General features: G+C 38.3%; 1 protein-coding gene across 5 annotated transcripts in view; it reads left to right on the forward strand.

The window, feature by feature from the left end:
- The window catches only part of LUC7L2 (LUC7 like 2, pre-mRNA splicing factor), a 57347-nt gene that overhangs the window by 10992 nt on the left and 23900 nt on the right, over positions 1-22455 (forward strand). For 3 of the 5 annotated variants that reach the window (XM_054030196.1, XM_054030172.1, XM_054030206.1), the window contains 5 exons: positions 688-782; positions 13600-13698; positions 15785-15895; positions 17574-17717; positions 22229-22405. In XM_054030196.1, coding sequence (XP_053886171.1) covers positions 13603-13698; positions 15785-15895; positions 17574-17717; positions 22229-22405 — 528 coding nt within the window. In that variant the 5' untranslated portion in view covers positions 688-782; positions 13600-13602. Of the gene's footprint in view, positions 1-190; positions 265-687; positions 783-13599; positions 13699-15784; positions 15896-17573; positions 17718-22228; positions 22406-22455 lie in introns of all 5 variants that reach the window. The other 2 variants (XM_054030181.1, XM_054030190.1) reach the window with 2 other exon arrangements.

Consider the following 22455-nt stretch of genomic DNA (forward strand, 5'->3'; position numbering starts at 1 on the left):
CCATTATGAAAATAGAATTAAAATGCTTCCAGCACAGCAACATGGAACAGATGGGGTCTATGACATGGGGGTTGCAAGCTTCTGTAAAAGTAATGTTACATATAGGCAATGTCTATTTGTATGATTGGTTCTTTCAGGTTTCTAATCACTTCAACCATTCTTTTGCCCTCTATTTACCCTGCCCCACCAGAAGTAAGGGGGTGCTTTGCATCCAAGAAGAAAGTAATGGAAGAAATGGCAGATGGTGTTCAGTGGAGGCTCTAAGTGTGTATTACATGTTTGTAAGATTGTTATATGCTAACTGCCAAGTACAAATCCATTATGGTAGCTTACACAAAATCTGGAACAGACACCTATATAGCATCTTGCATTGATGCTATTCTAGCAAAGTGTTTTTACCTAATACACTGCTTTTTCAATAAAAAGTATATTAAAAATACTTGAAAAGGTGGAAGCTTATAATTACATTTAAACAGCAGCATATAGTATGTAAAAAATTTAATACATAGTTAATGTTTGGGTATGGATTCATTAAAGGGTACTTAATCCTTTAAATTTTAGCTTCCATTAGGGTTTCTTTGTTCATTTTGGGGTAAAGGAATTGTTAACACTTTGAATATAAAACTTGCAAAAGCAGGCTGGCTTCTCCATTTGTCTAACCTGGAGTGTCTTCATTCTATATTTCAGGGGATACTACCCGTCAGCGAATCAAATTCAGTGATGACCGAGTGTGCAAGAGCCACCTCCTAAACTGCTGCCCTCATGATGTCCTCTCTGGAACTGTATGTAACTTAATCTTGTATTTTGTTTACAGAAACAATAACAGAAATCCATTCTTCTGTTTCAATCTTAATTATGCCTGCAACATACCGCTTTTTGACATTTAAGTTAACTTGACAATTTTTTGAAAATATCTGCCTTGGTTTTCCCTCTAGTGTTGTGGGATAGTTTGGCCAACTTTATACATAGCCAAAGTGTGTGTGTGTGTGTGTGTGTATGTATGTATGTATGTATGTGTGTGCGCGCGCGCGCGTAAATAATCCTTACAAACACTTCTCATCCATGGGTTTTGTGCTGACATTTCTGATATATGATACAGATATGCACCTATGTTCTTTGAATCACCTCTATTTCATTGGAAAGGTTATAGAGAAGGAATGAATGGTTGAATATTAAATATTTTGGAATAGAAGCTATGATGTCAGTTGTGCATGAAGTCTCATGTAGACAAAGTAGTGCTTTCCATTGTAGGATCCACTAAATGGCCTCTCTTTCCAGGTATTCTGCCATTTCTACTGATGTTGGAGGAGGTTAAAAAAAATCCTTCTTGAAAATAAATAAATAAATCCTAGATACCATCACCACCTGTTCTGGCACATCAACAGCTCTGCTTGTTATCCTGTTTTGGGTTGTTGGGGTTTATTTTTTTTCTTTTTCTTTTTTTTTTGCCTCCAAATGCTGAGCCAATAGTTCCTCTGCTTACTCTTTCCTGGCTGGATTTTTTTGCTGTCTTCTTTCCCCTTTATAACGGTTAAGTATTGAAGGATAGCAGGAGGGCTCCTTTAGCCTGGTGGATTTCTGCAGCATTTCCCCAGTGCTAGAAGTAGTAGAAGCATTATGACTCAGAGTGATAATCAAAGGGTGTGCCACATGTGGCAGTCCCCTCCTCCTATTCAGTAGCAGTGCTGGAAAAGGCTTTGGGGGGGGCATTTGAGGCAGAACCTGAATATATATATATTTTTTCTTTCATATTTCTTCACCAATTTTCTATGCCTTCTCTTTTCATCATTAAACATGTCCTTCAGATAGATTTTCCTAAATGGAGCTTGGAAACAACATAAGGACTTGTTGGAAGACAGAAGAACTTGAAATTAGTAGACTTGATGGATGATTTACCTGTCCCTCAATGTATTTCCCAGGTAGCCATGGTGGCTGGTTCAGTTTACCTTCATTCCTAAGAGATGACCAAAGAACCTTTCAGGGCCCTTCTGCACAGTATTCTCAGGTGCACAAAGGGCTCACAAAACACTCATACACAGATTTCCCTGTTAGTAATCCTTGTGTTCTCTGTACTTGTGATCTAGGAGTTGCAGCTCTGTCCCTCCCTTCTCTGCAGTGGCCTTTACAAAGCAGAGAGAGAAGAGAATGAGAGAGAAATCGAGGAGAAGGAAAAAGGGCAAAATAAATAAGTTATGGGTCTGATTTGGAGGATTTAGCTTTTCTCCTAACAGTGTGGAAGGTAGTGGATTCTAAGCAGCTGAACCTAGAACTGAGAGGGCCATTTACAGAGCACATCTTTAGCTTCACCAGATTACACAGACATTTGTGTTCCGACTCTCCTTCTTCATTTCCTAAAACAGACTCTTCCTTACTTTAGCATAACAAAGTTTTGTCCTCATTTGGAAGAGCATTGTTATTTCTACAGTGAGCTCAACAGCCCTGCACTCCCCCTCACCTCCAAACCTTCTAAAAATGTAATGCAGTTGATCCCCCAAGTCACTGACTCACTTCAAGCGTCATTCTTTTTTAGTCCTGTTCAGCACCCAGACTTTCTGTAGCACTCCAGGAATACCATGGCTAATACACTTCTCCTTATTCTCAAATCTTTCTGTGTGCTAGCAGGTTAGAAAATGATGATGGTTTATGTATAACCAATTGTATTGCTCCTCCTTTACCCTCTCCTTATTTCATTATTGTAGGAAATATGGAGAAAGGGGGCATGGGGGAGTTAATATCTGTTGGTTGATTTTCTGCAAGGCTGTCCATGATGTAATATGATTCTCTGCAGATCCCTTTTAGTATCAGTAGCTGGGAGAAGTATGTGGGCCATAACAATACAACATTCGGATGCGTTGTTAAACATTAAATTGCTCAGAAAATTTTCCCACTGTCTGGTCCCCCCCCAAAAAAAAAAAAAATCTCTAAAAGGTGGTTCTGACAAGCACCTTCCTGGTTTCCACTAATCTAAAGATGAGCTTCAGAGTCCTATACTGATCATAAAAACTCCTCTTTTGGGTGTGGGCCAAACTTCCTAGTTCAAGAAGAATGAAAAAGCTTAGTCTATTTTCAAATGTGTTCGTTCTCACTAAGTGCATCGAAGGCTTCTATCATGTCGAGTTCATATCTCTTCTAACCAAGGCACCTCAGGAGAAACCAGTCCCCTCAAGACATATCTCCATATTCCTAAATATTTTTATCAGCAACACCTTTTCTACCTCATTCAAAGGGAATCCTCAAGATACAGAGAGTCTCCCATAGTGTAGCTCTGAATCCAATGAAAAACTGAGTAACTTATTCCCTTCATTAGGAGCAATTGGAAAGGAATCCCCAGAGGTAAGCCTTCATGTGACTTATCCTGTGTCCTGCTGTTTACTGAGAAGCCTTCTTTAAGAGCAGGAGTTCAAATGAACTTTCTCATGGTTCTGGGGAAATGGCCATTTCAGGAAGCTTACAGCACCATTAAAAGGGGAACATAAAAACTTCTAGTTTGTCTGGGCAATCTTTGCCCTTGAGAAATGTCTCCATGAGATTCTGTAGAATGTTATTACTGTCCATAGGAAAATAATGTTATACCTGACTTCTGGGGAAGAATCAAGAAAGGGTTATCGAACCTCGAGTCCATCAGAATTTTCTGGAGGAACAAATTCTCTTGGTCTCAGCAGCATATGTCTTAAGGTCAAACTTGTGCATTGACTGGTTTTTGCAGTAGAAGATTGGGAGTTCAACTACAAGGTCTTTAAGCCATTAGTGGCCAGATGGAGTCTCCTTTAAATTGAGCTATCTGTGGCAATCCCATCAGCAAAATACAGATTTTCATGCTACATACACACAATTCCTCTCCCCCTACCCTGTTGACATTCATTCTCTCTCTCACTCACACACACAATCCCCCTGCACAGTTGACATTCATATGAAACCAAGACAGAGAAACTCAGTGGTGGGCAGACCTGTGCGCTTATACATGATTTGTCTGACTTAGTAGCCAAGTGGCCAGAAGGGTCAGTCAGGAAAAGGCTTTACTCATCCTGATTTCTTTGTTTCTACCTTGACTAGGGTCTCCCTGAATATTACATATGTTGGCAGAACCCTGTATGTAGACTTTCCTGAGGATCAAAGACCATTCATAAAGTTTCTCTGAATAGCCCAGATCTCTACATGTATAACCTGGGATCCATACTGATAGTGTTTTTAAGCCATGGATTCTCTAAGGAACTGCTTGATTTCCTTTAACACGTTGAAAGGACTTCACTCAACTTCTCAGGACTGTTTGGAGAGGTTGTTTTCCTAGTGCTTTCTCAGGGAGATTAACCTGTTTTGGCTGACTTTTCAGATGAAATTCCAGATGACCTGTAAAACTTCTGTAAGTTATAAGCTGGAATTTCAAGAAAGTTCAAGTTTGTTTATTAGAAACAATGTACACAATTTCTTCTATTTCCTACTTTTGCATCCTCTTACATCTTGCTTCCTCAAAGCAGTTTGTTAGGACAGAGCTTCTGTTGGGCATTCAAAGTAGAGTAACGGAAGCTAAACAGAGTATTTTGGGCTCTGTCAAAGACATCCTCTGAACAGAGGGCAGAAGCGTTAACCATATTTTGACCCTAAAGTCCCTTATATCCCTTATATCCTGGCCATTGTTTCAGCCAGGAGAGTGAATATCTCTCTAGTAAGTGACCCTACATGCAGACCAAGGTGGTTTTCAGACTTATTTCTGATTTTTCCCCTACAAAGACTATTTCTGCATAATTGGATGAGCACTCCAGTTTTACTAGCTGCAAAACATTCAAAAATAAGTTGGACCCCGAATCATGAGTTGCTTATAAATCATGAGATGTTTAAGTCTTTTATTTTTTAGCCTTTAGAATTCATATCTTCAAGCTTTTCTCCCTTGCCATGAGGGCAAGAAACTATTTTTTTTCTTGTGAAAGCAGAGATTCTTGCATAATCAAATGGTTCCAGTATATAAATGGTCTCACCATACATCAGATAGCTCTTGCTTTGATTGGGGAACAAGTAAAACACTCAGACGCAAGTGTATCTTCTGCTTCTGTCTTCCTCTTGTTAGAGCAATGGATCTCTAAAATGTACCTCTCCCTCCATATTTTTTTGGAAGGGAGTTTGTGCACTTCTGGCCATTTCCCATAACTACTGCTTAGAAAGATGAATCCTACCATGGAGAAAGGATAAAACTAGTTTTCTTACCTGTCATTTCATGTTTTGTATATAGGATCTGCTACTCTGGCCAGACCCAGGATATGATGGGAGATTCTGTTGATGACTGTTGAGCTGTCACTCATCTGGGATGTGAGACCTGAGTTCAATTCACTGCTCTGCCTGATGAGGTGAAGGAATTTGAACTAGGGTCTCCCACAATGGCTCTCCTCATCAGGCAGAGTGGAGAATGGAACTAGTCTCCCACATCCCACGTGAGTGCGTCCTAACTACTGAGCTAAAGATTATGAGGAAGGCTCCTCCTCTGGCTGTTCCATGAATCCTTTCCTTTGCTTTTGTCAAAATGCCTGAAAGTCTCTAAACAATTTTTTGGGACAGAACATTTTGTTTTGACATTACTGCAATGTTCAGTGTGTTTGTTTGTTTGGTCAATATATTCATGAATAGTTTTGGTCAACCTGAAACTTCCTTTTTCGTTGAATAAACTATTTATCTGAAAATTTTGCCCAGCTCTAATTTGAAAGCCACTGCATGGATCTCACAGTCAGCTGTCTATATTCCATCAGAAGAAGCTGGCAAGGAGAAGGGGAAGAGGAACTTTTTTTGTATACTCTGGTTCTAGGAACAGTGGAAGTAAGAGAATAGATCCTATTTGAAAAAGTTAAAATTAAGGTTAAAAAAACCACAGTGTATTCTGTCCTATGTGAATGTCTGTTTACTCAAAGCAGTCTTCAAGTTCTTTACAGGTAATACTATATCATCTGGTAAGCTATAATATATTGGTTATCATGGGCCACAGAAAGTGACTCCATATAAAACAATGTCTGTTCTAAATCTGGTTTTGACATTTTTGTCTTTTCTCTCACAAAAACTCTTCTTTCAGATTGATATTTTGCATACTGATAACTGCCCTGCTCCTTCAATCTGACTATATGGGCACAGGGCTCATCTCAGGCATTGTGAGGGTGCAGGGCTTAACCCAAACATTTCGGATTGAGGAGAATTTTCTGAAAGTTTTGAGATTAATTGACCCAGCTCTTTCCAGTTATGAGTCTTTCAAAATAAAAAAGTTGTGTTTCTCTCACTAACACTTGTTATATAAGATTTTTTTTGACCATTTATATCTGAAGTACTTAGTCCTAAAGGCTTCAGACTTAATTTTTATGCCTTTTAAGCCCAATGAAAACTAGTACATAGGCTTAATTTTTCCTCTTTTTAAGAATTCCTAAATTCTTTCATTTTTTTTTTCTCACTAGTATTACAAATTCTACACAATATTATAAGCTATAATTAGTGGTATGGAGCTTACAAGCAGCCTGCAGATGTCAGCACTGTGTTGGCCTCTGTATACTTTACAAGGTTTGCAAATCAAAACCTATACAGCTTATACATGTCTTTACAGTGTTGTTTCAAATTTCTGTATAAATTAGTGAAATATTAGACTACTAAAATGAAAGCTAAGAAAAGTTTCGGACAACTACTTAATAAAGATAAGGTCATTTCGGTTTTCAGTTTTTATTTTATTTAAAATTTTCCAGGAATTTATCAGTTTTTTAGCAAAAAAACAAGTGCAAATCAGTGCAAAACTATTAATAATTTTTCTGGGTAATTATTGGGATTTATTTTGGATGGAAAGACTGGGGGGAAAGTATTCTGTAGATTGATGAATGGAATTCAAAGCATTAATGTGGTTTGCTGCAGAACTAAAATAATGCCACTTCTGAGTTGAAGAAAACAATACATCTCCAATCCCCAAATAAAACTTTTCATTTGAATAAATAGTTTACTGTTGTAGACTTAGAACTATTGGCCTATAAATATTTATATTTAATAATTGGGACACTCCATTTGCAGTGCATACTCTCAACTTGATCTTTTTCTCCTGATTTTGTTTTTTTTGTTTTTCTCCTGTTTTGTTTTTAAACTTTTGAATATTTCCATGTGTTCTGAAACATATTCTATACAGATTTTTGCTTTCTTCCCATTTTAGTGTGTCAAATATTTAAACTGTTATCTGCTAACAATTTGAAATGTGTACGGGATGGGCATGAGATTCATCAGTACATTCAGATGTGTGCGCACTTCAGAGCTTGTGTGCGTGCCTGCTTGTTTAGAAAAGTAGAGTGAAAATCAGAAAAAAAATGAATAATACTTTTTGTAAAACGGGGGAATTTTTTGGTAAAAATCAGTTTAAACTGAAAATGAAGGGGCTTATACATACATTATAAATAATGTGTGTTCAGGAAATTATTAAAATGTTGTTTAAAAAAACACACTAAATCCTTGAAATTGAGGAAATGCACTTTTGCCTCCCTGCAATAATCTTAACTCTGCCCCATTAACATTGACCATACTTCCCTATCAGATACTCAGGCATGCCACAAAAATACTGCATGTTATCTTGCAAAAAATCCCATATACAACTGATGAAACCAGAGGCCATGCCTCTTATGCTTCCTTTTTTCATTATGGGCCAGAGAGCACCTTGTCACACATTTTGCACATTACATACACCTACCATAAAGTACACTATGTAGGTCTGATCCTGCAAGATGCTGAGTACCTACAACATCCCTTGAAGCCATAGCACTCAACACCTTCCAGGAGGCTTGCAGATAGGACCATATGGATAGAGACTCCAAATTAGCAAGATACTTAAGTACATGGTTAACTTTGAGCACGAGTAATCCTGTTGACTTTAACGGGACAACTCACGTTGTTGAAAGTTAAGTACGTTCTTAAGGTTCTTGTTAAAATGGGCCAGAGTTTTGACTACTTTTACCTCACCTTCCCAGTATTGGTCAGACTCCAATCTCTAGATGACTGGCCAGAGCTCACACTTTAGTATTTACACAGCTGCTCTGTAAAATCCTAATATTGCAGACACCCTTGCAATACTGACCTGAAATCACCCAATGCCTGATAGGGTAGGGGAGGATGGTTGCAGGCTATATCGTAGTGAAAATCTACAATGTTGTAATTCATGTATTCCACAAGAAAGTATAGGTAGGGGAAAGATTAAAGGAGTGTTGAGTGTGTGTTAATTCTGTGGAGAAACATGGAACTCTAGATGGGTATTTTAAATCTAACTAAAAATCTAAAATTTTCTTTACAATACTTTTAGGTCATGAGTTTCTCCAGTTAGTAAACTCTCCCACAAAAAATAGACACTCTGTCCATTCATGTCATAAAATAACTTAAATCATCATCAGTCTCCAGACCCTCCTATGCCTACAAGAAAATATAAGCATTGCAGCATATCCAGAAGACACACAAATTCTGGCTCTATTGGATCAAAAAAGGAAGTGAATTCCATAATTGAGAACACCTCATAAAAAGCTCCCTTTCATTTGTAGAAATGGTGCTCCCGCTTAAGTACCTCTTTGTCTTCCACTCTGGCAGTACAGAAGAAAAGGTGCAGTACCTCAGATACCAAACCATTTAAGACTTAAAGCCTTTTTTTAAAGGCACATTGAACTTCTCCCAGAAACTTATCCGGAAGCAGTGCTGCTCCTGGAAGTATTGATGTTATATGCTGCTACATTATGGCTGGCTCATCATACGGCCATCTGTATTGTGCAGTAGCTCCAGTTTCTGAATAGTCTCTTTGCAACCCCTTGTAGTGCTCATTATACCAGTCTTGTCTCAAGGTGGTAAAGAAGTGAGTGATTATAGCAAGGTCTGTAACAGAAAAAAAAATCTCACTCTAACTAGATCCAGATTCTTGGAAAAGACCTGTTTAGCTACAGCTGTTAGTTAAAATTCCAAAAGCAGCTCTGAATCATACAGTTCCAAAAGTGAATTTGGGGTACAAATGGTGGATGCTCTCATCCAGGGGTACTATACTCCTCTTTCAACTGCTGTCCCCAACCCACCATCACTGCTTCAATATTGTTTTAATTAGTACTCATCAAGCTTGCCTTCCTCTGTTCTGTCTTCATAAAGACACTGAGTTTATTCATTTTATTGCACCAGTGGATCTTACGTGATTGAAAAGCTGAGTATACTGAATTCAATGCGATCCATATTTCCTTACTAATTCTGATGGCCTCATGTACATGTTACACAGAAGGGGTGGCAAAACTGTTTCCTGAAAGAGCCTACGTGTAGGATCTCTTAATACAGATGAATAGTTATCTAAAACCTGACTGACTTGGAATTAGGAAATTGGAGGACTTGAAAAATTGCCATTTAATCTGCTTCCACCTTTTTGATGACCTTTCCAGAAAAATGGAAAGTTTTACATATGTTGATAGTTGGCAAGATTTGATGACAAGCAATAGTTTCTGAAGCAAGAGCTCAATGGCAGGATGTCATTTGTCCTTAAGGAAGTTTTTTCCAATATGGATATATTGATAGCCTCCAATTCAGTATTGCCCCACTGGCCTTCACTAGCAAAGGGCTTACATCCAGTTTGCAGTGAGAGAGTTAGCAGATGCTATGGTGGAGGTGAAGAACTCTTCTTTGTCTCCTGCACTGTTCCTGCATGTGACTGCAAATACTCTATACATTTGCGATCAAATTCAGTCAGGGACTTCCAGTGCTTTAGCCATTCTGCTTGTCCTTTTACCTTCCTCTGTAAACCATCATGACTTGTAAGGGTGAAGTTAAGAGGACATTTAAAGGTCACTATGTCAATGATGGAGTACAAAAGGTTGTTATGCAGTCCCAACCCTTCAATAGTGGCCTGATGGCAAACAATATACATCTCTATCCCGATATAACACGAATTCGGATACAGCGCGGTAAAGCAGCGCTCTGCCGGGGCGGGGCTGCGCACTCTGGTGGATCAAAGCAAGTTCGATATAATGCAATTTCACCTATAACGCGGTAAGATTTTTTGGCTCCCGAGGACAGCGTTATATCGGGATAGAGGTGTATTACTTCAGAGCCATCTGGAACCTCAAGTTTCATCCGCCTCTAAGGCATGGATGACCACAACATGCTCTCTGTCCCTATGGGGAAAAATGTGTCCTGACCTCAAATCACAGAAGATAAAAGATCTGTCCTGGTTAACATTTTCTTGTTCCATTTCCAGTCCCATTCCAAATACTTGACTACACTGTATCTGGCTCTGTGAGCTGATCTGCAAACCAATTTTTACAGTGCCCTAGTTGTCATGGCACCTGACATCCATGAAAACTTAAACCTATGCAGAAGTCATTAACTTCTGTGAAGTTGCCAAACATTGTCAGCCTTGGTGCCTCAGCGCAGTGAAGAATCCGATCGGTTCAGCAAAGGCCTCTTTGGTGTTTCAGAGTGACCAGTGTACCAATATTAACCCGATTCCAAGACCTGAAAATCAGATGGACACTTATAACTATCTTTAGGTCTGTAGACCTCCTACATCTGAATGTGGCTACAGCAAGCACAGCCATACCTGCTGCCTGAGTTCCCTGTGTCAAGTGCTGCACAGTATACTTGGCTGAAGTCTGTTGCACCAACAACTACAATGACATCTAGCCAGGTTTTGCTTGTGTCTGCAAAGTTTGGTGTAAGAACCTTAAATCTGAATTATAGTCTTATGTCCAAAACTTTGTTTTTGATAGCTTTAGTGTTCTAATATATTAACTAAGTATAATTTGTAATTTTCCTTCTAGTCTAATCTTCCGTCTCTCAATTGGAAAATTTTCAGATTTATTTTTATCACTCCATCTCACACTGGACATATTTCAGATCTTATGTCAATATTTTCATATCACTTAGTACTGCAGATCACCAGATTGAGATAAAGTTTTGTGTACACCTGGATTGGGGCAACTCTGTCCAATGTGCTGACAAATGTAATCGTTCCCTTTTAAACCCAAGGTTTTAACTCTTAAGTGGTTATAATTTACCTCATCCTAATTTCAACAATGCTCTAGATACGACGTGCAGTGCTTTGAGGCTGCAAGACAGGCACTTTCTAATGTTGATTAATTACATTTGTCAAAACATAATTCATTATTCCTCTCATAATCAAATCTTCTAACTCCAGCTTGAATAAAGAATTGGAATCTGCTAGCATGGAAAGCAGACCTGCATAATAACTTACATGGCCACTAACTCTTAGTGCAGGGGTTCTCAAACTGGGGGTCAGGACCCCTCAGGGGGTTGCAAGGTTATCACATGGGGGGGGTCGTAACCTGTCAGCCTCCACCCCAAGCCCTGCTTTGCCTCCAGCGTTTATAATGGTGTTAAATGTATAAAAGAGTGTTTTTAATTTATAAAGGGGGTCGCACTCAGAGGCTTGCTATGTGAAAGGGGTCACCAGTACAAAAGTTTGAGAACCACTGTCTTAGTGACTTATTTCACTTAACATGATTGTTACAAAGTCCTGTGTAGCAATTGTAGGGAAAACTGCAGTCCTCTTGCTCAGCTCAACAATTAAATAAAATCCTAAAGAAAAAAAAAACCTAGATTAACAAGATAAATTGTATGTAAAGAACTAAAAACTTGTGTTTTTTTTTTTTTAACTAACCAAGAGCATTTGGGGTTCTTTACTTCTCCACAAACATTTTAAAATGTTAAATTTAAACATACTTTTCACTGATGTGAGCTATTGGAGACTGTTCTCTTAATAGAGGGTCCTGTGGCACCTTTGAGACTAACAGAAGTATTGGGAGCATAAGCTTTCGTGGGTAAGAACAAGTCTGCATCTGAAGAAGTGAGGTTCTTACCCACGAAAGCTTATGCTCCCAATACTTCTGTTAGTCTCAAAGGTGCCACAGGACCCTCTGTTGCTTTTTACAGATTCAGACTAACACGGCTACCCCTCTGATACTTGTTCTCTTAATGTGAATAATTTATTCACATTTATTTATTTGTGAATAATTTATAATGCCAGTAATTTCTGAACCTCTGGCAATACATTAGGTATCTTGTTAAAGTGAAATAGTCTTTGACAATTGGAGTCAAATATCAGGTGACTCTCAAATTTCCCCCTGCTGTTAATACTGGGCTTATTTTTTTTAAAAAATGCTTTAAACTCATTTTTTAAATTTTTATTTTGGTTGTAAAATCACTGTTAAACCAGAGCACTGACATTTCCAGTCTCTGACAATATTCAAGTCTCTCCATGCATACTGACAGTTGCATGCATGAAGTCACATTTTAGCAGGATGGCCACTGCCAACAAGTGGCTTAGAAATTACAAATTATTGTTTCTTCTCAGATACTTTTCATAGTTTATTGGTTAAATATTTCTCATTGTTATCTTAGATTGTTGATTTTAAGGAAAATTCTACTCATTCTGTTTTTAAAAATGTTATGTGATGTAGTCAAATAAATAAAGATGTTGGTAACCTATTTTTGTTGAGTCTTAAGCATTTTCACATGGGAGAAAAAATAAAGACACATCTTTGCAGAATCTCATTTTGCATAATAACATGGTGTTTTGGGTAACACTTTGTTCCTTCTCTCAGTATGAACCGATTGGATTATGTTTATCTTGCTTTGTCTTGCCTCCTTACAAACTCATAGGTAGCTGGTTTCATTAGAACTTTATGCTTTATTATAGCTGAATTTCGAATTAGAAACAGAATTTAACTGCTAGCTGAGTGTACCCTTCTGGGCACACTTTGAAAGAATTCTCTGCTCCTTGCAGGTTTTTTCTGCGTAACATATAATGGGCAGCAGCTCAATCCATTTCATTTTATACCTCATTCCTTTTGCCTCTTTCCCCTTCCCACTGCATCCCTTTTAATACTACTTTAGATGAAAGATAAACTATTTAAGGGGCTGGAGTTTTGTTGTTTTGTTTTTATTTTTATTTCTTTTTTATCTCTCAGTCTTAAGACATGCATTTAGACTGCTGGTTTGTCTTTGCTCATCACCAAAATCTTTTGAGGGAGAGGGAGATTTCATCCAGACTTTTTATTTAACCTGTCCAGTTCTAAACAATGCTTCTTTGTAAGAAAGCTTAGATTGCAGCAATTTAAAGGATGATTAAGACTAAGTCATTTATTTCCTAATGTGGGCCAACAACTGTCACTGCAGATTATCTATTACCCAGTTAGCTGAAAACAGCATTGCAGTGACTTGGACCTTTTAAATTGTTTAGCTAAATACCGGGTGTCTATTACTTCAATCATTTTCATGAACTTTGGTTAGTGAGCATGTTTTAAACTAGGTTGGGAGATGATGGTTCTCAGGTGATACAGCACAAATAGGATCTGACTTAATGTTAGTCATTTTTCTGCTTTATTTCTTCTGACACCTGCATGCTGTAATCATTCCAAATGCCACATTGCTTTTGCAGCAATACCGAAATAATATGCAGCAATACTAAAATAATCTTGTGAAGTTCCATAAAGAAACATGGTTCACTTTCCAATATTTTACAATTGAAAAAATCATACACACTCCACTTATAGTAATATTTCTCCTACAGATTAAGCTATACCTCTTCTCCCACTCCACCCCCAAATAATCATTTGTGTCTATTTTCAGAGGATGGACCTTGGAGAATGTCTGAAGGTGCATGACCTGGCATTAAGAGCAGATTATGAAATTGCATCCAAAGAACAAGACTTTTTCTTTGAGCTTGATGTATGTTTTTTGCCTTAAAATGCACTATTCTCTCTACAAACTGGTTATGCACGTACAATAGATGTAACATGCTAAGTATATAGAGAAAACATAAACCTTCTCCACAAAGCTATAGATTTGGAGGGTGGGGCTCTTGCATGATTATCTAGATATTACAATAATGGGGGCATATAAATAGCTAAGCATCTAGTCTGTGGCTAGAGCTGAGTATTGTGTCTGTGGCTAGGCAGATAAGTCTCCATATCTGTTATCCCCATAATTCTGGACGTCATCCGACTGTTGCCATCAACTCCTGTCTCAAAACTGATTGTGGTTCATTACAATGCAAATTACTCATGAGGGAATTCTGCACCAAAAAAAAAAAAAAAAAATACAAATTATGTGCACAATATTTTAAAATTCTGCATATTTTATTTGTCAAAATAACGCAATATAATCATGCCAGTTTCAATTATTTTGGTAATTTATTTTAAAATACCTGTCTACAAGTATGTCTGTAACAATACAGACAATGAAAAAGATTCAGGAAATGTTTTTTTGACAAATAAGTTCCTTGCTAGCCATATAGTAGAACCTCAGAGTTATAAACGCCAGAGTTATGAACTGACCGGTCATCCATACATCTCATTTGGAACTGGAAGTACAAAATAAGGCAGCAGAAGAGGTACCCCCTGCCCAAAAGGCATACAGGATAGTATTGTGTTAAATGTAAACTACTTTTAAAAAAAAGGGGGGGGAGGGTCGGGGGGTTAAAAAAAAAGATTTGACAAGGTAAGAAAACTGTTCTGTGCTTGTTTCATTTAAATTGAGATGGTAAAAGAAGCATTTTTCTTCTGCATAGTATAGTTTCAAAGCTGTATTAAGTCAGCGTTCAGTTGTAAACTTTTGAAAGAACAGCCATAACGTTATGTTCAGAGTTACAAGCATTTCAGAGTTGCAAGTAACCTCCATTCCTGAGAACTCTGAGGTTCCACTGTATTAATATAGAACTTTGAGTAGTAATTCATTTACACTAAACTACAGAAATGTGTTTCCCGCACCCATCAGAAGCAGTGCAAAGGCTTCAGGGAGTCGCGGGTAATGGAGGAACTGAGGGAGAGGGACATAATTGCTGGGAAGGAGCCTGGGAATGAACCTGGAAGGTTGTTGGATGTGGGTGGGAGAAGTATGGAACAGTTGTTTATTTGGGGGGGATGCGGGGGAGAGTGATAGGGAATTGGGGAGCCTCTCCCATGCAGACCCTGGCTGACCCCTAGCCTCTCCCATTCAGTCAGGCACATGTCCCTTCACCCCCACTCTGATTCAGTCCCCACCCCCATTTGTCTCCCCCCTCCCTCCAGTGTCCCTTCTGAATCCCAGTCTGTGACCTGCCCCGTGTGCCTCCACTCTCTTTCCCTTCCCCCATATGTGCCTCCTCACCTGGCTCTGCTAGCAGAGTGTTGTGAGGAACACAGCCTTTGCTCTCTCTTTGCTCGGCTGTTAGGCTAGTGAGTGGCTACCCTCTGTTTTGGCACTGCAGCAGCCCCTGGCAGGCAAAAGGCATAACTGTAGCACCTCCTTGGCAGAATGTATTTTTTGCGGAGAGAAAAAAAATGTGTGTGTGGGGGGGGACATGAATTCCTTCAGGAGTAACAAATGTATGTTTTGAAGAGAGGCTTTAGGATGCTATACTTATCCACAGAATTAAAAGTATATTTCTGTTATGCATCTGGATTAACAGATTATATACCATGGCGGTCATCTGTGCTTTGAATAGTCACATTGTGAGCTCCTAAGGCCTTATATTCACTAGGAATAAAGATATATTTTTAACCCATGTTAAACCAATCCATGTTAATTAACTCTCATTTAGAATCCCAATGATGAAACATTTTTAGTTTTAACCTATATTAGCTGGTTGAGGTAAACTCTAGGCTACTCTCTAAAGATTTGAACACTGGTTAAAAATGATCTTTTTCTTAGTGAAGAGAACCTAAAAGGAGTTTTAGGTAATTCCCACACATTCTCAAATATGTCTTTGTCCAGATTTTTTGTCTAGGTGGCTTTGCTTGTTCTTTCTGGCAGTGATAATCTTTTGATGTTTTAGGCAATGGATCACCTGCAGTCATTCATTGCCGACTGTGACAGAAGAACTGAAGTGGCTAAGAAAAGACTAGCAGAAACCCAAGAAGAGATCAGTGCTGAAGTTGCAGCTAAAGTAAGCATTTAAAACTGGTTTCTGACATGCTGCAAAGCCCTGTTGGACTGCTTAAGGGAATACTTATAATTGGGCTGATTTTTCCTCTATCAGAAAGTAACCATTTCTTATTTAGCACAAGTGCACCTGAGCTGAATTCAAATGAGACTACCCATTAGTGAAATTCAAACCATTTTCATAAGGAAGGAAGTTTAGGCTTTGACAGGCCACCCAAACTGAGGATTTTTGTTTTGAGAGAGAGAGATTCCCTCTCCTCCCCGAATCTGTCCCTAAAATCACTGTTTCCCAAACTTTTTACTAAGGCGACCCACCCAACAGCATTTTTAAATTTTTTTTGCAACCCACCATTAATATATGCACCCTCCAACCCTGGCACCACAACCCTAATCCTGGCCTAGTGCATGTGGGAGTTTAGAGCGGTGGTTCCCAAACTTTTAAGGGAACTTTGTCCTGCGGGCCTGGGCCTGGCTCTCTATTCCAGCTGGGCCTGGCTCGCCAAATGTGAGTGGCCCTGCAGTCCTGTGTGCCAGGTTGCAACTCCCAAAGTGGGGAGCCAGGGCAGGAGCTGCCACTGCAGGGTGATTGCAGGGCAGGCTTGCTCTTCAAGCCCTCTGCTCCCGCATCCTGGTGCCTCCCATTTGGGCCATGAGAAGTGTATATTTGCCTAGGCAAAATATCCTAGAAGATGAGGTGAAGGCCAAGACTATAACATGGTTCAAAAAAGAACTAGAAAATTTTTTTGGAGGATAAGTCCATCAATGGCTATTGGCAGGGATGGTGTCCCTCTGGGGCACCGGGGATTGGCCGCTGTCGGAAGACAGGATACTGAGCTAGATGGACCTTTGGTCTGACCCAGTATGGCCATTCTTATGTTCTTAGGCCGGGGCCCGGTGATCTAGCCATGGATATGATGACTTCTTTAATACCTTCCTGCAACCCACTCTTGGGTTGGGACTCACTGTTTGGGAAACATTGCCTAAAAGGAGAAGGAAAAAGAGGGAGACGACTGGTCATCCACGTCTCCTTCAGGAATCTTCAGTCTCTGTGGTGGAGCATGCCATGAAAAAGTGATAACTCCATCTTTTGCCCCGACTCTCAACTGCTGAGATAGCTTAGGGGTTCATGCTGTCTCATCTAGTTTTTGTGAGTGCATGTATGTGTTTGGAGGAATGGTTATATAAAATATTAATTTTACAAACCTATTTATTGCATAGAGGGCAATGATCTCACAATTTTTGTATTGTTCAGGATTTCTAAACAAATTTATGGTCTCGAAGGGAGCATAACCAGAGACAAAGCAAGTAGAGTGCAGATAGCCCTTTCAACAGCTATGGGAATCTTGCATCATAACAGTTACCATCATGAAAATCCCAGAGGCAGCTGTAGAAATGTCATAACCTAAAATTTTAATAACTTGTGAATATGCACGGTGGACTTCCTACTTTGGAGTATATGTGTTGGAGAATACAGGTTGGGTGGGGCCTACACTACTTGTTTATATACAAATATCTCTGATCCACATGTGTCTCCATTGACTTTGCCTTAAAGAGTTTATTTCATATAAGCAATGACTTCTGGATATTAATCCCAACAAGCACAATCTAGCTTCTCTGAGAAAAATCCAAACCCAAAACACATGAAAACCTGCCTGTATTGAGCTCCCACTTGTTTTTCCAAGGCTGAACGAGTTCATGAATTGAATGAAGAAATTGGGAAGCTGTTGGCCAAAGTAGAACAGCTGGGAGCTGACGGAAATGTGGAGGAGTCCCAGAAAGTAATGGATGAAGTGGAGAAAGCCAGGGCAAAGAAGAGAGAAGCAGAGGTAATTTTGTTGTCTTTACATCTGTGAATTCATTGACACTTCATTCCAGATGGTCTTAGGAGATGAGACCAGATCTCTTAAACCATATTTCTCTGAATAATTTGGTTTAGAATGCTCAGCATGTATTGAAAGGTTTTAAATGGTTTGTATTATTTTTATTACCAAAATGGAAATGGCTGAGTATGCCTTTGACTTGAACTTCTATGTAAAAGGGATTTTTCTTCCGAAAGTGTGTATTTTGGCACCTAAATTTTTTTGAATGCCCCAAAATAATTTAAACTTCATCAGCAGCTATGTACTATACAATTTCTTATCAATCAGCAGCACTTCCTTAATTTTGATTCAGGGTATGAGGCAATCAGTTGTAAACAGGGTGGATTTGATTTAAATCACTAGTCAGGACGACTCGATTTAATCATGGATTTCTACATAAAAGTGCATTCTTGTTGGTTTTTATAATATTAATACGTATTCTTCACAACTCAGAAATAGATGTAGGTTTCATTTTTAGACGGTACACACACACTATACATTTTTAAAGTGTTTTTTGAAAACTTTTCAGATTAGTTTTACAGCTATATCAGAAAATGAATGATTGTTTGGTTATTTCATTTACCAAAGGTAATTGAAGCAGATATTTATGAAATCATTGGGAGGTGAACTATCTCCAATTCAACAGGTTATTAATCATTAATATTTGGAGGATTTTCTTGCCATGCTGTATTAGGAGGAGAACATCACCAGACAGACATTTAAATTGTTTTATTTAACTAAAACAACAATGTTGTATATTCTGGATGTTTTTCTTCAACAGCAAACATACAATATTTTAACAAAACGAGCATATAAATTTTTGAATGTAAACATTCAAGTTTTTTAAAATCAGGTTTGTTTTTTGTTAAAATTGTTTAACTAAAATAGTTAATTTAAAAAAAAATATATTTAATCTACTATGTCAGCCAGGTCAACATGAGAAACTTAAAATATTGGCTTCTGCAGCTAACTAAGTCATCTTAACCTTCATTTTCCTGTTTGTTCATAATCTGGAAAAGAAATACAAGCTTTCCTACTTTTTCAGGTCTCAAAACGATTTCTCAATTTGGAATGAATTAGTCCAAAGGAAGAAAATATTCTTTCTACACCGTCAGAAGAAGCTACTGCTGTTAAAAGTGAGATTATCACTTCAACAGTCTCTGAATACAAGTGCTTAAGTGACTTCCACTAGTTCACTGGTGTGACTTTCTTTAAAAAATCATCAGCAAACATATTTCTTGAATGGTTCACCCTTACCTCTGAAGTTTATCATAGTTGGCATTATGGAGGGATGATTGCTGGATGTCCATGTCATAGCCAACTCCTCTTCTTCAGCAGTTAAGGTTTGACCCTGGTACCGAGTATTGAGAATATTTGCAAGAAAATGAGCTGGAGAAAGTGCTTGTCCCATTTTTTTTTTTTTTTTTTAATGCTTGTAATTTAACTCTGTCGTTGCATATTTCTCTTTTTAAGATCTCACTCAGTTCCTTCCAAATTTCAACAGAATCAGCAATAAAACTGCTATTTCCCTGCATTTTGTTCAAGGCTACAGAAATAGGCTTCAGGGTACTCCGCATGTGTTCAACATTTCTCTTAAGCCCAATGTTAAGAACTTTGGCTGTGACAGTGCCATCTATTTTTTCACGATTTTGTTCACAAACTGTCATCAGATTGGGCCAGTTCTTGATATATTACTCAAAAGGTCCGCTACTGAGTTCCATTGCATGTCTTGTGGGAGAATTAGCTTGGTTCCTCTCACTTTTTTCAGAGCAGCTGCTGCAAAGTGGTTATTACGGAAGTATTTTGCAGTTTCAACAACATTAGCCTTTATTACTGGAACACTGAAGTCTTTGGCTACGAGGTGCATCAAATGAGCACTGCAACCGTATGTTATTAGCTTGGGACTCTCTTCTAAATTTCTTCTCATCTTAGATACATTTGCAGCATTGTCTGTGTCGAGGCTGCGTACTAGACAGTTGAATTTTTTTCCACAGTTTGTTATAGCTCCGACTGCTACTTCTTGTAAGTATTCTGTGTGTGCATTTCCTGATGTATCAATTGTTTCTGTAAGGAAAACATTCCCTTCTTCCGTTGTCACACAAGCACATACAACAGGATCATTGTGGACATCGCTCCACCCATCAAGACTCAAGTTAACAATTTTTCCCTCTAGACCTTTTGCATACTGCTCGATTTCTCTTTCATACAGTTTATCCAGCAATTTGCCTGCGACATCTGCTTTGTTGGGTGGACTGAATCCTGGTCTTAATGACTGAACCATGTTAATGAAGTGTGGGTTCTCAATCATATGGAAAGGAGAGTTTGTTGCATAAACAAACGGGGCAATTTTTTCATCAATTACCTCTTTTATAATCTGCTGGTTCTTATCACAAACTCGTCTATGGTTGTTTCTGGATGATGGAGACTTTTTTCTTTTTCCTTTCATCATCTTCAGCGCAGCTTCCTCCTGGGAAGGAACACTTCTCATGATGTTATTTCATTCGGGCAGCCAGGCCTTGCATTTCTTTGTTGCAGTGTTTGCATTTTGCACGCATGCCTGTCTTAACCCACAGGTAGAGGAACTTCATTACAATATCCCCAAACTGGGTCTCTTTTACGGCCTGCTGCCATTATAGATTTTCCCTTCTAGTGAGAGAATGGTATGGTAGATCTCAAATCAATGAAGGCTACACTCAGAAAGACCTCAGGACTTCTGGAATATGCTGCTCAAACAGTTTCACTTTTGTTTCTACTACCTGTCCCTCCCTTCTCATGTTTATCTCCAGACTTCTTCGCCTTGTCCAGATCTATTCTGCCCTCAACAATCTTCTATTCATTGAACTTTTTGAAACTTTGCACTTTTAGAGAGAGATAAGGGATTGACACAAATTTGCAGAGGGACAATAGGGTTGAGGTCTGTTATTTCTCACCTCTGTATGTTGTTGTTTTATTTATTTAAAAATATTTTTGCTGTTAACAAGCATGTTATCTCTGGAGACACAAATCCACAGTTTGAGAACTGCAAAATTAAGCATCTCTGATGGTATCTTCTAGACTGAGCACTGAGTCCCATTTGGTAGATAGAAAGATTAACCTAAATAATCTATACAGAAGCCCCTGGAACCCCATAAGATTGGGTCCCTAATCCATAAACTATTGGAACTCATTTACAAAACTTTTCTTAAACATTACATGTATATATTGTCTCATACTATAGAATTAGAATTTATAATCCCTATTCCATGATGAGATAGCTTTGAGCTATAATGTATCTTAATTAAAACTATCTTTAGATAGGTATTTTCCTCAAAAAGCATTTTATCAAAAAAATCCGCTTTAAATAAAAAAAAAATGGGATTTTTAAAAAAAGATTTTAAATCATTGATTTTTATCCACCCTCATTGTAAAGCTAACTTTGCTACAGAGTTAGATGGCCTAAATATATCAAATATTTTCACCACTATTCTGTTATTGTTCAGTCCATTGGGGTCTCTGGTATTCCCACTTTTTTTTTTTAAGGTAGTCCTGCGCTATTTCAAGTGTATTTATTTCCACAGATAAGGCTTTTACTTTAATTGAGCTATGTTGGTCTGTTTCGTTTCTATGGACAGTGTATTTGGTTCTACAGTTGTTAAGACCAGTTGTTGTCATGGCTAATGCTGGTAAGAAGACTAGTTTTCAGCCTTATGCATCATGAGTTGCACTGAGCCAGACTTTTTCAAAGGTGTTTAACTCTGACAAGACAAACCAGTTTTCACTGGAGCTCTCAAAAGACTCTTCACTGAGAGCTATTTCCATGTCATATTTCTGCTTTCTATCTGAGTCTTTTTGATGCTTGAGCAGCTTAAAATAACTGCAAATATTCGTTGTTGTTTTTTTACAGAGGATTAAGTGTGGCTTTGTTCCTTCTCCCAGCTGTCCTCAGATACAGAAATGGCCAAACAAATTTTCCTTAATTTAAAAATAACTCTTCAGTAAAGATCAAGACTGGAAAGATGATTTTTCAGGATAGCATTTTAAATAGATTCACTGTGGAAGCCACTGTGCAATCTTCATAGATATGGTGCTCACTGCTAATATTTACTACCTATGTCGAACTCTCAAAAATTGTCAGACTCCTCCAAAGTAACCTACTGTGGAGTAGAGATTAAAGAACAGGTCTGTTTTCTTTTTTTATTTGGAAAGCAAAATGAATTGTTCATGGCCCTATTTTTTGTAGTTAGTGTCCAAATAATGTTATATTTAAAAATAATGAAACTTCTTTGTATTTTAATGGAGACATTTGAGTTATACCTCACAAGGATAAAATTAGTAGTAAAACAGGTCTAATATAGTATCCTGAATTACTCTGACTCTTAATTGGTAGGTATAACCCTTTATGTATGTTGCTTCTGGTAAGACATTCTTGTGTTCATATTTTCATGTATCGAAGAGTAAGAAGCTCTCAATGTATCTCCCCCTCCTCTCTCCCCCCCCAGGAAGTGTACAGGAATTCAATGCCTGCCTCCAGCTTTCAGCAGCAGAAGCTCCGTGTCTGTGAAGTGTGTTCTGCCTACCTTGGTCTTCATGATAACGACAGGCGACTTGCTGACCACTTTGGAGGAAAACTGCACTTAGGGTTCATCGAAATAAGGGAGAAACTTGAGGAGCTCAGGGTAAATCAGTCTTATTTATTTTTTCTTTCTCTTTTACTGACAACTTAATC

This window comes from Malaclemys terrapin, chromosome 1 (genome assembly GCF_027887155.1).
Source record: "Malaclemys terrapin pileata isolate rMalTer1 chromosome 1, rMalTer1.hap1, whole genome shotgun sequence".
Lineage (NCBI taxonomy): Eukaryota > Metazoa > Chordata > Testudines > Emydidae > Malaclemys > Malaclemys terrapin.